The sequence below is a fragment of the Marmota flaviventris genome, chromosome 12 (assembly GCF_047511675.1).
Source record: "Marmota flaviventris isolate mMarFla1 chromosome 12, mMarFla1.hap1, whole genome shotgun sequence".
Classification (NCBI taxonomy): Eukaryota; Metazoa; Chordata; class Mammalia; order Rodentia; family Sciuridae; genus Marmota; species Marmota flaviventris.
The window spans coordinates 83255025-83270246 of NC_092509.1; the positions used below are offsets into that span (position 1 = coordinate 83255025).

At 36.8% G+C, this 15222-nt stretch overlaps 1 protein-coding gene across 3 annotated transcripts in view; it reads right to left on the minus strand.

Annotated features, from left to right (window-relative positions):
* Positions 1 to 15222, minus strand: part of Crb1 (crumbs cell polarity complex component 1) — a 131609-nt gene that overhangs the window by 31821 nt on the left and 84566 nt on the right. For 2 of the 3 annotated variants that reach the window (XM_027945671.3, XM_027945670.2), the window contains 4 exons: positions 14972 to 15137; positions 8563 to 9469; positions 5927 to 6055; positions 2280 to 2406 (listed from right to left, as the gene is read on the minus strand). In XM_027945671.3, the coding sequence (XP_027801472.2) occupies positions 2280 to 2406; positions 5927 to 6055; positions 8563 to 9469; positions 14972 to 15137 (1329 nt within the window). The remainder of the gene's footprint in view (positions 1 to 2279; positions 2407 to 5926; positions 6056 to 8562; positions 9470 to 14971; positions 15138 to 15222) is intronic. The other variant, XM_027945672.2, reaches the window with a different exon arrangement.

The following is a 15222-nucleotide window of genomic DNA, read 5'->3' on the forward strand; positions in this document are numbered from 1 at the left end:
GGTGTGGCCCAAGTATTGAAACATACTTTTACTTAGTTCAGATGTTAAATCTGAAAAATGAGGAAAATAAAATTAGTTTTTATGCAGATAAATGCAGGCTATATTTTAGAAGTTTGGTCCAGAGTAGTGTTTGAGAACTTCTGTTACTTAGGTGAGATGTGTCCTCCTAAAAGCTAGGTTGAACTAAGGCTAGGTTTATCAGGGACAATATAAATCAATAGTCAGAACAATTAGGGTTGCAATCAGTAATAGATTGCCAACTAGATGATTACTTGCCAGAGAGGGAAAGTACATGGACTTGACCTTGATGCCACAGTGTTTATTTGCAGGGACAGGTAGAGAAAGAGATCATGATCCAGGAGATTGGGACTAGTGCTTCTGTGTTCCTTATGTGGATTATGTGTGTACGCATGCACGTTTGCACACGTGGGCCTGCCTTGTGGATATCTTACCATGCAAGGCACAGTAAAAGAAAACAAAGACAGTCTCATCAGAGGGTGAGAAATAGAAGGTGCAGGAGAAAAGGTTTTATTTTTCTATGCAAATGTGTAAAAGCCATAGTCACACACAACACAGTTGAAACTACAGAAAAATAAAGAGAAAAGATAGTACGTTTTTAAAGTCAGATATTGCATGACAAGAACACATTTGGAAAACAGAAAGCAGTTGACAATTACAGTGACAATAGAGGCTTCAGAATTGCACAAAGAGATTGTGAGTTAATATTTCTTAGATATATTTTTGGTAGGAAAAAAATTACATTTGGAATGGCCTATGAGTTTATAATTACAGATATGTCTAGAAGGGAGTAAATGTGAAAACTACGTGTATGGTCTTCAGCTATATATTATCTACTGTTTATTGCAAATATTTAGAAATGCAAATGTTGGGGGAAAGCTTTCCCCATGTCTCTTGCCAAAAAATCTGGGATGTGAAGGAAATGGATGTGTATAAAGAATTGATTTCAAAATTAGATACTTTTGGTTTGAAGTGATCGCTGGTACTCTATCAAATATTTGCTGCATAAATATTCAATTACTATTGTAAAATAAAATGTAATGTGTTTTCTTTGCTTTTAGATCACACTATTTTGTCCTCCTGATTGTCTGAACATATATTTAGGTTTACCTTGGTCATTTCCAGAGAAAAACAACGTTCTTAAAATAATTAGAAGATTGGATATCATTCAGTGAATAAATTATGCTTACATATTCAAACCAGGGAAGCTCCCAAAGACATTGACACATTCACAAAATGACATTTAGTAGATTATTGTTATTTTACTTGTGTTCTGAATTAATTCATAAAATCCAGTATTTTTCCCTTTCAATGAACACAAACAAAGCCTCCTTTGGACAGATATATGTACACAAATATATTTAGCATAAGTGATAAAATGTCAGTGAAAACTTGATAGAAAAGCCAACTAATGCATAAATTTATCAACAATCAATTTTTGCATGGATAAAAGGGAAAGTATTGCAAAAAAAAGAGAAAATGTTATCTGTTATTTTATGGTAAAAGAGAAGGTCTTAAAAATCAGAAATTACACTAGCAAAGTATAATTTAAATATTGATACCAGAGCATTCTCTTTATATAATTTTAGGGATATAATTCTCTGCTTTTCCTTTATACATTTATCACTTATCAGAGAACTGGCAACAATTCATTTGAATGGCTTTGAATGAAAACATACATGATATAAAACAGTTTAGAGTAGTTTTCAAATTTTTGTGTCATAAATAATAGATGAGAATAAAGAACATATGTGAAAATAGAATTATAGTGAATAGAGGAACTGACAGGAGGAAAGTATGTCTATAAAAAAAATGGAGTGGGGAGAAAATGGTTTCTTAAACCATTCAAATATGGAAGTATTAAAAAATGATAACATATTTATTTGTAATACATACAGTCAATACTTCTACTTGTGTTAAGACTTTTTCTTCATTTCTTAAAGCTAGGATAGGAAAATATTTTATACAGACACAAAGTGCTTGTGATATGCTTAATATAGGCCTTGAATTTATTTCCATTTTCAAGATGGTTTTTACTTAAAAAAATTTTTTTTTTCTTATTTAGAGGTCTAAAGTGAATCAAGGCATGTCCTGAAACTCCAGGGCTTTTACACTGGGGAATGTTGAAATGAGGGCTAGTAATCTTCCTGTTCGCCCCACTCCACAACCGGCTCATCGTTCATGCGCAGAATGAGGTAGGAAAGAAGCTGAAAGAGGTTCTGCCACAGTAAGAGGGACACATAAAAGGACAGGCCGCTTACGTCCAGCTCGCAGCGCTCCCCAGCGAAGGCGACATCGCAGAGGCACTGGAATTTGTCGAGTAGGTCCTGGCACAGGCCTCCGTTGAAGCAGGGATTGGAGGCGCACTCATCAATGTCCTTTTCACACCTTTGAAAATAAACAGAAACAGCAGAGACTCAGGGCCCGGTTTAATAAATGGGCTGTGAAATGGGGAACGAAACAGTTCGCCTCATCTACCCAGGACCGCACCATCTTATCTGCCAATTCCCACACAATTTATATATATATTTGATAATATGGGAAATGTTCCTTCAAACTCCTTCGGCCAGTTGTGGTTTTAATAGAAGTTATCTGTGCACACATGTGGGGGCACACAAACGCACACGCTGGATTAATTAGAATGGGAAAACAGGTGTGACTATTTAGAAACCAAGGGAACACGGGCCATGCATAGAACAGTTTCTCCCTTAAGAGCATTAGTGGGTTTGCCACCTTATAAATGCTCGGTTTATTAGGTGCACTTAGAAGTCATGAGGTGAGGCTGCACTTTGCCAGCCTAGAGTCTGCAGATAAGACCTACATTTAAGCTGTCAGGATGCTAGTACACCGGCACCCTCAGGTGAGCCACCCAACAGACACAACAAAACAGTGAATTCTGAGAGATTTTAAATTACACTGAAAATCCATTTTTTTTAAATTTGAGCAAAAAGTGGGTAATTAGATTATTTTACTTGCTAATAAATCTGTTTCAAAAGCTAATCATAATTTTAGTTGATCCAATAAAATGCCTTTCAAAGGCAAATTTTTCAAAACAAATTTCAACATCAATTCTAAAGTAAATTGAAATTTTCCTCTTCCCTGGACACCATCACTACTACTACTACTATTCTTCTTCACCCCGCTCTTCCTCCTCCCCCTCTTCTTCTTCCTCCTCCTCCTTCTCCTTTTTATTTACCTTATTCTCCACCAACATTTTTGACTTTTAATTATTTTAACTGATAATATAAAACCATAAAAATTGTGTGTATTCATGGTATTTGATACATGTGTACATTGTAAGTTTAAGTTAGGTTAAACTTCTCTCTCTCCTCAAACATGATTCATCTCTTTCTGATAAAAACTTTCAAATTCCTTTCATCTAGGTTTTTGAAATATACAGTACATTATTGTTACCTATGGTCAGCAACTTGTTCTTATTTATACTCATTGATGAATTCACCAACTACTCATTCAGTCATTCAGTAGATTTTATCATGTGCCAAACACTGCTCAGGCCTTCAAATAAAGCAATGACTGAAACATCTGAATTATTGTAGGAAATTCATATAAAATCTCAGCTTCAAGAATTACAGCAGAGCAGCTTATAATGTTGAAGTTTGATGTAAACAATTTTTAATGTCCTCTACCTTCCAAAACATAGAACTTCCATGTAATCAACCCACGGTATAGAAAAATGAAGATTTCTTCCAAGAAAAACAGTTCTTTATCCCATTGAATACCAAGCATAGCTGAGACATTTTGTTTTCCTCTTTTGGCTTAACCTACTGGGCTGGAAGGAGTCTTTTCTGATTAGATCTGAGCAAAACTTGACAATTCACAGAAGCTTGCCAAGCACTCTCTGTCCTGGGTGGGCCAACATGTTCACATCATCCATCATCCAACCTGCCAGAATGACACTATAAAGTTGGAGGTGTCTCCAGGCAAGAGAGAAGTCAGTGTATTAGAGGGCAGCTCTTCAATATCCTTGGATGTCCCAAAAGTCTCATTTCCCTAGTCCTTGGGAGATTGTCCCAAGTTTTCTAGACTTCCTCTAGCTACTCTTTCTCACCTATTTATATTTTGAGCTAAACAGTGAATAACACATACACATGTATAACAAGCAACACTGAAGCTTTCATTCAAAGAATTTATAGATGGAAAGTCTAAATAAATCCACTGGTATCCAAAGAATTAACTAATGATGAATTAAGTCTTTGAAAGTACTGAATCTACCTGAGATTTGCTATTTTAGAAATCATGTTGTGCCAGACAACTTTATCCAGATGAGAAGTTTATTCAGAGAGAAAGGAAAATTATGAGCTTTCTTTTTCATATTTCAAATCAACAACTTAAATTTCAATGCAAAATATAATTTAAAAATAAATAAATACATTTAAGAGGAGAGGTCAATATTTGTTGTACATAGGGGCAAGGTGTAACAGAAAAATAATCCAAGATTTCAGGTGAGCTCTGTGCATTGTGACATCAACAGAAGTGGTGGAATTAGGCCAGGAAGTGATCAGCACTTAAGGCAGTTTTTCAAAATTTAGGACAAGGAAATAATTTTGAAAAAATAAATAAATAAACCTTTTAGAAGACATATGGAATTGGAAATCATCTGGACCATTTCTGAATTAATAATTGCATGAAATAGATTTGTGAAATGTAAAGTGTGACTTTAGTCTATCTCTTTCCACACCTATACACTTGGACTGTCTATGCCACCTAGAACATTCTGAAGGGTAATATGCTCCCTGTTTGTTTTGTAAAAATGGCAAAAGAGCTGCATCTGTGTGATGCCAAAAGAGTCAGCTGAGTAACTGAAAATTCAAATTAATCCAAAGTGTAATTGGAGCAGGGACATTCCTATTATTTTACTATCTGTTCTTCTGGGAAATTTCAGTTACAATCTTTGTTAGTTATGTTGCTCTGTGTAGAAAGTTTGACCAGAAAGACCTTATCCTGGATGGAACATGAGATGGAGGAGTAATTTTTCCATTTTCTTTTAATTGTGGTGAGCAAAAATTTATTCATACAATTATGCCAACATATCCAATAAATGAATAGAGGCTTCCAAGGCAGCTCAACCTTACTGCTACATACATTTGAATGGACACCTGATCTGTCACTTAACCTGTCAGTCTTACCTTGCGCATATGCAAAATAAGAACAGTAAAACCTACCTTGGAGAGCTCTAAGAATGAGGGATGATATCATAAGGTGCATGACACAATGATAAACAAATGCTTGACTATTAGGTCTCTATAATGTTGATAACCTATAGAGTTCTGGTTTGCAACTGCTTGGGGGACACAGGTTCCTTTGGGAATCTGATACATGTTATGAAGAACTCGCTTTCTCCCTTGATCTCACCCTCAGCCAATCACACACATATGCAAATTTCCCTGCATTTTCAGCAGGTCACAGATTGTCTAAAGTCAGTGACTGTCCCTGTAGAAAGTGAGGAAGAACTGAAGGCATTGCTCTGGGAAAGACCAAATCAGATGGGTAAGGTGTACATACTTTTTGGATTGTAGCTAATTCTAAGAGGCAATCTTTCAGGTGCATGTCATTTTACTTCAATAGCAACCTTATTTGCATTGTATATTAGAGTTAGTGGGAAAAATATGAATCCAGAAGTACTTATAAGAAAGAAAAATAGCACATTATACATTTTTAATAAAACATATTTCCCTATTCGAAGTCCTGGCTAATAAAATGTTCTCTACTTTGACCTACACTGTAAATTTACTTCTTTTTTATTGCTCAACTCTGCCTTAGACCTATATTTCAGCATAGATATTCCTATGGGAACTAAGATGAAAAATTAGAGGAGAAAATGAACTCCAAGTAATCCCACTGTTCTTTAGCCCAGATTTCTCTTCCAGAATGTTCTAAGGTGACTTACCGTTCTCCGGTAAAACCTGGCCGGCACATACATTTTAATTCAGTCTGAAACTCTGTGCAGTTGCCTCCATTGTAGCAAGTGAGATTTGTCTGTTCATTCCCACAGACTGTTGAGGGTAATCTTCTGTATCTAGAAAGAGAAAAGTAACAGCCACAGCTGTTCATCTTGTTCATTTCATTCAAGAAAACTTTTTTGAAAAGTTCACGTATGCAGTCAATGTCAAGCTAATTAGGTACTCAGTCTGGAGGCTTTCTAAGTGCTGAATTGTGCTGCATTATACCAGCACCACTTTCTCCAGTAAAAAATTCCTGCTGGAGGGTACTGTAGCAAGCCTGGCTATCCATCTTCTATTCTACACAGTTTTTATTTGGGAGATAAGATCTATGCCATGGGGTGGCAATAAATTCAGAGTTGGAAAGGAACTTGCTACAGTTAGATTTGCCTCCGCTCTGCTAATAAATCAACAAAGGCCATAGGAAAATTGCATCTCTATAAAGGCCAGGAAAGCAAGGACAGCACTGTGGTACCCAAACACTCATGCGATTTCTCTGTTGGCTTTCAGAGCTGAACTCCAGTTGCCCTGCCAAGACTTGCTGCTCTCTCTCCAATAATTCATAGCTTTGCAGAATGCAAGCCAAGTGCTGTCCAGGAGGTTTGTATATAGCACTCATGGCAACTGCATGTGAATTCAGCCTGCAATTCTCTTCTGCAACAACAAAACTGCACATGCTAAAGAATTCTTATAAAAGGCAGAGCAAATTGTTAAAAGCTGAGCTGAACATCATGGCTAGACAAAACCCTAGTTTCAAAGGACTGATGTTCAAAAAGATTTTAAGAATGTTGCTTAGGTCCTTTGGCCCACTGTGTATGTGCTTGGTATCGGATACAGAATAAATATTCAGGAACTGTAAAATGAATTCCTTTTTGTCCTGTCATGTTTGTTGTAGCTAATGTGGAGAAACTAGACTAGATGAGAGTAAGAATGTCTCTTATCACAAGAGCTAATCACTTCTATTTTTAAAAGAAGATATAAGAACATTTCAAAAGAGTCAAAGATGTCAACCAGCTTTGAAAGAAGTCAATTAGCAATGCAAATATGAAGCTCTGTATACATCTTAGGTTTAATAAACAATTTCTGAATCTCATTAGAAGGTACTTTTGAAAAGTTTATACATTAAGAACTTGACTTTGATGAATTAGGCAAAAAAAAAGTTCTAGAGAATAGTTACTAGGGCAAATGTACTTTACTTACCCAAATTCACTGTGGAATGCTACTGATTTTGATCCTGAATAATGGCAAATAAGTGGATGAGCTCACGGAAGTAACATCTAACTGGCATGTTAACACTTAGCACCTATCACTTTGCTATCATATGCTCTGAACAACAATAAATGTTATGAAGATACATCCACATTTTATGGAGATGGATACATGTTATGTCTGCTGTAAGATTCATGTAATTAAGGTACCAGCTCTGAATTAGTGTAATGTCTCCAATGTCTACAGGCTGCCAACCCACTCCAGGTGTTCTTGCCAAAGTCCTGGAATGTATTACTTGTTAATAATAACCCTCTCACCTACCCATAATGACTCAATTATTTAGTAAATTTAAAGCAGTATAAGTTGTAAAAACAATAATGGCTTCTACTTACATGGAAACATTGAAGCAATGTGACTTAGTAGGAAAATATTCTTTCTTATCTTTGTTTACACAGCATGAAATAGAAGTGGTTGCTAGAACTAAAATACTGCTTTTGTAGTTTCAGAAAAAAAATTGAGAAATACTTTGAAATGGGCAAGAGATCAGTGGATTATCTTCAGTGGAATACTGGATGTTATATAAAGGATCTCTAGAACAATCTGATTCTATAGTAGTAGATGTCTTAAGATCTTCTTTCTAAGCAATATTACAATTCTGTAAATTGTAGAAAATTATATAAATACAAAAGAATCTTGCTATTGACATGCAAGTGAATTTGTAGCGATACAATTGATTGTCATACTGCAGAAAAGATTATCTCAAATCCTAATTTTGTTCTCCTGTGGAATAGTAAACAGTTTTTCATTTATTAGTAGATCCACTTCATCCTTTCTATTTTTTGTATACATCTATATTCTGTAGATTGTCCTTTGGACTGCTTTTAATATCTCCCTAGTTTATGCATTAATTAATAACTAATAAAATCATCAAAACATGTTCATTTTACGTTTGAAAATCATAAATTCACTTTTTTGAAATTATAATGTAGCCTTTTCAGGATTTCATGAGATTTATCTGGCTGAAATAAACCAGGGCATTATTTTGTTATTAGACATCCTGCCTTCCTTTACAACACTGAAACTCAGTTTTTGTATTTATTGTAAATATATTTGTTTCTTATGACCTTGGGCTGCCAGATCCTGGAGTTATAGTTCATGAGATATATTCTAACAAAGGTGGCTGAGGAAACACTGTCTGGTTGAAACACTACCATTAATACTTGTACGTCATCCCATCAAGATAAATCCCATCTTTAGATGATCAAATTGTGTTGAAATGACCAAAACCTTTCCCATTCAGCATAGTGTATACATAGGCCTTGAGAAGAGAGCTTCCAGTTTGATAAGAACCAAGCTTCATGGACATTATGCTCACCTGCAAAATTTTCCCGTAAAATTTCCAAAACAGAGGCAAGAATAGCCATTAGTCTCACTAATGCAGGTGGCCCCATTTGCACATTGGTGATTCTGGCAATTGTCTATCTCCATTTCACAGTTCACACCAGTGTATCCAGGCTCACACCTGCAGTGGTAGGCTGCGACTCTGTCAGAGCAGTTGCCATGGATACAGGGGTCTGAAAAGCATTCATCAATGTTGAGTTCACAGTGTGTCCCTGACCATCCCAAGGGACAGGAACAGTGATAAGAGCTATAGATGTCTTCACAATTTCCTCCATGCAAACAGGGGTTGGAGTTGCAGACATTTAATTGTAAACAGCCAGTAGCCACTGAATTTGTAGAGATTTTAAGAAACTGCTCTTCCTGAGGTTTATTAGTGAAACCATGAGTATTTTCAAAGTAAGAGAGATAAATGCCTCCTATTTCTATTGTACTTAGACACCCTTGCAGGCCCTTCCTATTGTTAAGAGCTCTGTCACCCACATAAATGTCTGTATTGTCCTTCAAAAAGTTGAGGTTTCCAGTAGCGATTGCACTGGTCACGAAAGGTGTTTGATGGTCCACTTCCATTTGCCACCTGGAGGCCTGGGCCAGTGGGTCTATCATGGAAAGAGCCACTTGGTGCCATGTGCCATCATTCACTGACTGCAGACTTGTAAGATGCAGCACATAAAAGCTGTTGCCACTTCGCAATTGAAAGAATAATCTGGACTCTTGAATGCTAATATTAAGAAACTCAGGCTCTTTTTCTGCGTGCAATATTATCACATTTGCATCTTTTGTTCTGAATCCAAATGTGATATTGGTGAGTTCTCTGGTAATGTTCCCATTACTTCTGAACAATATTTCACTGCTTTGTCCGTTAAAAACAGCATTTGCAATACCTAAAGAGAGAAGGCAACACTAATTAGCAACTTTATTAAGTCTATTATATGTGCTTAATTACCTGCATTAATAGTAGTGATCATCACGTTAATGATATCATGTGTTGATTGTTTGACATGGTGGGTACTGTGCTAGTTGTTTTTTTAAATTATTTCTAATACAAAACTCTTGACTACAAGTGTGGTTATTATCTTCATTTTACAAAAGAAGGAATAGAGACTAACAGAAGCTAAGCAGTCTGCTTATGTTTATTAATTAATAGATAATAAAGCCACAACATAAAACATGGATGGTCTAATACCAAAACACAAACCAGACTTTTCTTTTTCATTGATATTCTAATGCATGCCAATTTTTATTTTCTGCTAGATCCCCAAAATAAGGCACTGATGATCCATTTCATACGCAAAAAAAAATTGAGCACCAAAAAATTACAAATCCTGCTATAGCAACACAGAAGTCCAACAGTAGAGACTGGTTTCTGATGAAGCTGACCAACAGGGAGGAAAAGGTATATTCTTGCTGGGTGCAAAGGTACACGCCTATAATCCCAGCTACTCAGGAGGTTGAGGAAGGAGGATCACAAATTCAAGGCCAGCTCAGGCAATTTAGCAAGACCCTGTCTCAAAGTAAAATTTTAAAAAACTAGGAATGTAGCTTAGTGTTAGAGCACCCCTGGGTTCAGTCCCTAGGACCCTCATCCACAACACACAGAAATGGGCATTCCCAATGACTGGGTTACCTAACCTGGCAAAAATCCAATTACGTGCCAAGGTACCCACTCTCTACCTATCACCAAATATTTTTGTGTGACTGGGAAAAAAAAAAAAAAACATACAGCCAAATCAACCACCTTTACCTCATCATGTCCAAGTACTATCTGGAAGCAGAGCAGTTTGGGGTAATCATTGCATTTTTCTATTAAAAAATTGTTAAATCTATAAGATTATTAAATCACAACTTGTTCTCTGGAAATGTTTGAACTTATCTCAGTCTCCTGTTTGCATTCTTGAGCAAATAGGAGAAAAAGTGCCCCAGCTTTCCACCAAGTCTGAAACTTCACAGTCCCAAGATGCACTCTGCTTCTCATCCTGTTAAAATGGATGCACCTTCCATGTCCCTGTGCAAGGCCAACCTGGTCAGCAATGTGTTGGGTCCCGTTTATTTTCATCCCTTTTAGGTACTGTTCAGACATGCACCCTCTTTTCTATCATGCTCATTATTTTCCTTCCCTTTTCGTTTCCTGTCTTTACAAATATGAGGCAGTTGTTTCAATATTAAAAAATAGACACAAGCATGAGGCCCCGAAGCATTGTCCCGACTCCCCCACCCTGCTGTTTCCTTTGCTGTTCCTCTCCCCATCAATACTCTTCTAACACTTTCCTATTCTCAAGGTCTCCGCTTTCTTATCTACCATTTTCTCTTAAGTACATGCTACTCAGGTTCTGTTCCAATCACCTCACTTAAACCACTCTTGTTAAGGTCACAGTGACCTCCACGTTATCCAATCCAGTAGTCAATTTGCCATTCTCATTTTTTTCCCACTTTTCAGTAGCAATTGACCTTAAAACACTGTCATTACCCAATGTGTGAGGAAATATACCCAACTACTGTCATCTTTCATATAGACTAATTACTTATTAGGGTCCCTATTTCTGTGATGCTGAGGGTGAATCTAACCACCACTCCTTAGCCCAAGACCTCTATTAGTTGCCATCATATCTAGAAAGCCAAAGTCTTAAACAATACTCACAGGAGTTTTTTTTAATATGGTGCTGAGGATTGAACCCAGCACCTCGCACATGCTTGGTGAGTGCTCTACCGCTGAGCCACAACCCCAGCCCCTCGCAGGAGTTTATGTGAGATGACCCCTGCTTAACGTTCCAATTCCAATTCCTTCCACTCTCTTCCTTATTCACGTATCCTGCCACTCACTGAAGACAGCAAGCTTCTCCCCGACTCAGATCTTTTATACTTGCTACTACTTAAACCTGGAATATTCTCTCCTAGGCCTTCCTGTACCTGGCTCCTCCTCAGCGTTGATAGCTGCTCAAATGTCACCTCCTCTGGGGAGCCTTCCCTGACTATCCAATTTAAAACAACTTCTGCCCTGTGTCCATTCTCCGTTTCACTCTGGGTTTTATTTTCTTCATAACTCCTATCACATTTGAAGTTTAAATTTGTATACTTGTTCCTTGACTGTCTTTCTGTCCTAGAGCACGGGCTTTTTGAGATCAGAGATCTCTGTCTGGAACTTTGCCTAACACACAATAGGTGCTCAGGAAACTTCAGTAAATGAGTAATCGATGAAAATAACTTTCTCCTTTATTTTGGAAATGACATGATTAGAAATCACAGCAAGAGAAAATTAAAGTGTATCATTCAAGTTTTATTATTTGACTAAATTAAAATCTCATTGTTTTTGATTGTTGAGGTTTTTGTTTTGTTTTTTCCCCAACCAGGTTTTTGGGTAAGAATTAAGGAGGGAAAGAGCAATGAGTGACTCATATATTTTAAAGTAAATGTTAAAATAACAAATCTCTGAAATCACTTCTTGAGATATAGGTAAAAACCACAATGCACATAACATTTTTCCTTTGACTTTTCTTTGGGGTACTTTGCCATAATAAACACACCTGTATCTAAGGTGAGTTGTAAATTTTTAAATCTTGGTTTAATCCCAGAGGGACGCAGAGATACAGATGATTAAAGATCTAAAGGCAAACTCAAAGTAATGTATGAGCTGTGCTCTCAAGAGTATGTTGTTCTGTTAGACTTAATCTTCTCAATATATTTTATTTGAAAAGAAAGGTAGCAGAATACAACAGTTACTAATAGGGCATTATGTAAAAATGTGGATGTGTAACCCATGTGATTCTGCAATCTGTATTTGGGGTAAAAATGGGAGTTCATAACCCACTTGAATCTAATGTATGAAACATGATATGTCAAGAGCTTTGTAATGTTTTGAACAACCAATAAAAAAAAAGAAAATACAATAGGGTCGTAAGATCACACAAAATTAAAAGTATACAAAGAAGCAAAAATGAATCCATGGTTCATATCTGTCAATTATGAAACTGATATGCAATTCCTATTGTAAACCTACTATTGATTTCCATTTCTGTCTGCACTAAGTCATACTTCAAAAAGAAGGCTGTTGGGATTTGGGGGGGATGTTGGAGCCAGCTTCTTTTCCTTTTGTAGCAGTCATGGTACAGCAGTAAAGATTTACTTGTTTCTGATACACATGTGGGCCAGTCCAAACTGCTTTGAGTGTACACTGTTCTTGGGCTGCCACTGATTTTTGAAATCCTACTCTTTTTATTCCCCCCTGTGGAAATGTTCCAAGTGACTTGAATGCTGTTGTAGAACACAGCTGGGACTAACAATATTAATATTTCTATCAAAAGAGTAATAATACAATTAATAGTTCATTTTCAACAAGCATGTCAGAGATAGAAGAATGGAAAATGTTGCACTTAAAATCTGTGCTGAGCTAGGGTGTCGTTCAGTAGTACAGACTTGACTAGTATGCACAAGGCCCTGCTGGATCTAATCACCAACTCTGCGTAAATAAATAAATAAATAAATCCATAAAGTTCTGTGTTGGTTAGAAACCATTTTACTTTCTATCAACTCATCATGCTTCTATTTATATGTAGTAGGTATTTCCTAAAAATGAGTTATAAATATACACATTCCTCTAGAAAATTTCCTCAAGTATATCTACAGTTTACCATGTATCATATAGATCTTTTAAAATATAGAAACATAAAAATTAATGTATTCTCTTGTCTTCAGTTATTTCAGGCAGTCTAAATAGGATGTCGGAACTGACCTTCAGCCACTCTTACATCTAGTTCCATTCCATTATTTTAGTGCAGTGTTTTAAAATATATTTTATGTATATTTTTATTGTAAGAAGATAATATACTTAATATGTAGAGCAGTTAAGTGAATAACTGATTTGCAGAAAAATAAGTAAATTTACTCATTTAACAAATATTTATTGACAACCTACTATGATGCTTGGCACTATTCTAAGGGCCAACAGTGACTTAAATAACTACATAGAAAAATTTCTTGCACTGTGAAACTTATTTTCTACTGAGTAAAGAGGTGATAAACAAATAAACACATACATGTATGTCAAAATAGTAAAGAACAGGTCAGGTGCAGTGATGCACACCTGTGATCCCAGTGGCTCTGAATGCTGAGGCAGGGGGATTGCAAGTTTGAGGTCAGCCTTAGCAACTTATGGAGGCCCTAAACAATTTAGTGAGAACTTCTTTCAAAATAAAATATAAAAAGGGCTGTTGCTCAGTCACAAAGTGCCCCTGGGTTCAGTACCACGCCCCACAAAAATATCAAGGAATAGTAAGAGATATAAAGAAAAAAACCAGGTAGGAAGACCCTGGTGTCCAAATTTGAATGAAATGGTGGAGAGAAACTGTGAAGCTCTGGGCTGAGACAGTGGAAGAGAAAAAGGTGGTTTATGGGGCCTGAGTGATGAGGTAAAAGATTGGAGTGAGACAGCAGAAGTATCTTGAGCACAAATCTTCAGAGGTTTGTTTTGTTTTTCTCACTGGAAAAGGAAGCAGAGAAACGGAAAGTCGCAGGTGGGAATTTGGGGAAGGGAGGTCATGGGATATATTTGTAATGAGGAAATTTGATGGAATATTTATCTGCTAATGGAAAAACTGTTGATGTTGAAGAGTAAGAGAGAAATTCTAGGAGCAAACTCTTTAACAGCAGAATCTTCGAATAAGGGGAAGGGATTCAAATTCAATTTAAACAGAGGATGGGCTATAACTTGGGCTGTGCGTTATTTGAAGTAAGAGAGGAGACAGCACAGGAATGACAGTGTGGTTACTTTGTGAATACGTCAAAAAATCCTAAGTGTGGTGTTCAAATCATTAGCATTTGAGAAATTGTGCTCTGTAGCACTGAAAGGGGCAGGGGAACCTTTCACATAAAGGGATGCAGTCCTGGCCAGCATCACCAGGTACCTAATGTGTTTGATTATATACATAGGAATATGCAATCATCACAAAGAAACCTATAGATTTCGGTACCCCTATTTTACAGGCAAGGAGGCTTTAGATCATGGAGATCATGTGGATTACCTGAAGTTTAAAGTTAATAAACAGCAGTGAGCTAACCCAGCGCTTATACTCTGTATTTCTAGTAATGAGGAAGGACAGTATCACCTGGTTAACTCTGCAGACATCAGCTTTAAATGACCAAGGATCAGATTTGGTATTGCTACATTCTCCATTTCCCATCCAGACACACAGTGAAGGATAAAACAAGTGACTAATCTGGATTTTTATACTACTCATATCAGGTTAATTATACTACTCACAGAGGGGTAAACAACCATCCACTTATTTAATAAGTTGACCATGTCTGTTTATTTATTTATTTTTTGTTTCCTATCAGAACAACTTAAACGTGCCAAATTAATTGGAAGGATAACAGTCCTGAGCTCTACGTACATTCGAATCCTTTGGGCACCAACCGGCACTGGGCACTGGGAGGGCAGGGGCTGAGTTCACACCACCGAACTTCTTCACAGGCTTTCCCAGCTGTATTTGCAGGGCAGGAGCAGGAGAAGTCATCCCACAGGGAATAACAAATGCCTCCGTTGTGACAGGGATTGGTCTGAGCAGGGGGAAAAAAAAATCATCAAAAGCATTGGCAACTAGATGTGGAAATGTTAAAGGTGACAACATATATCTGTTATTTT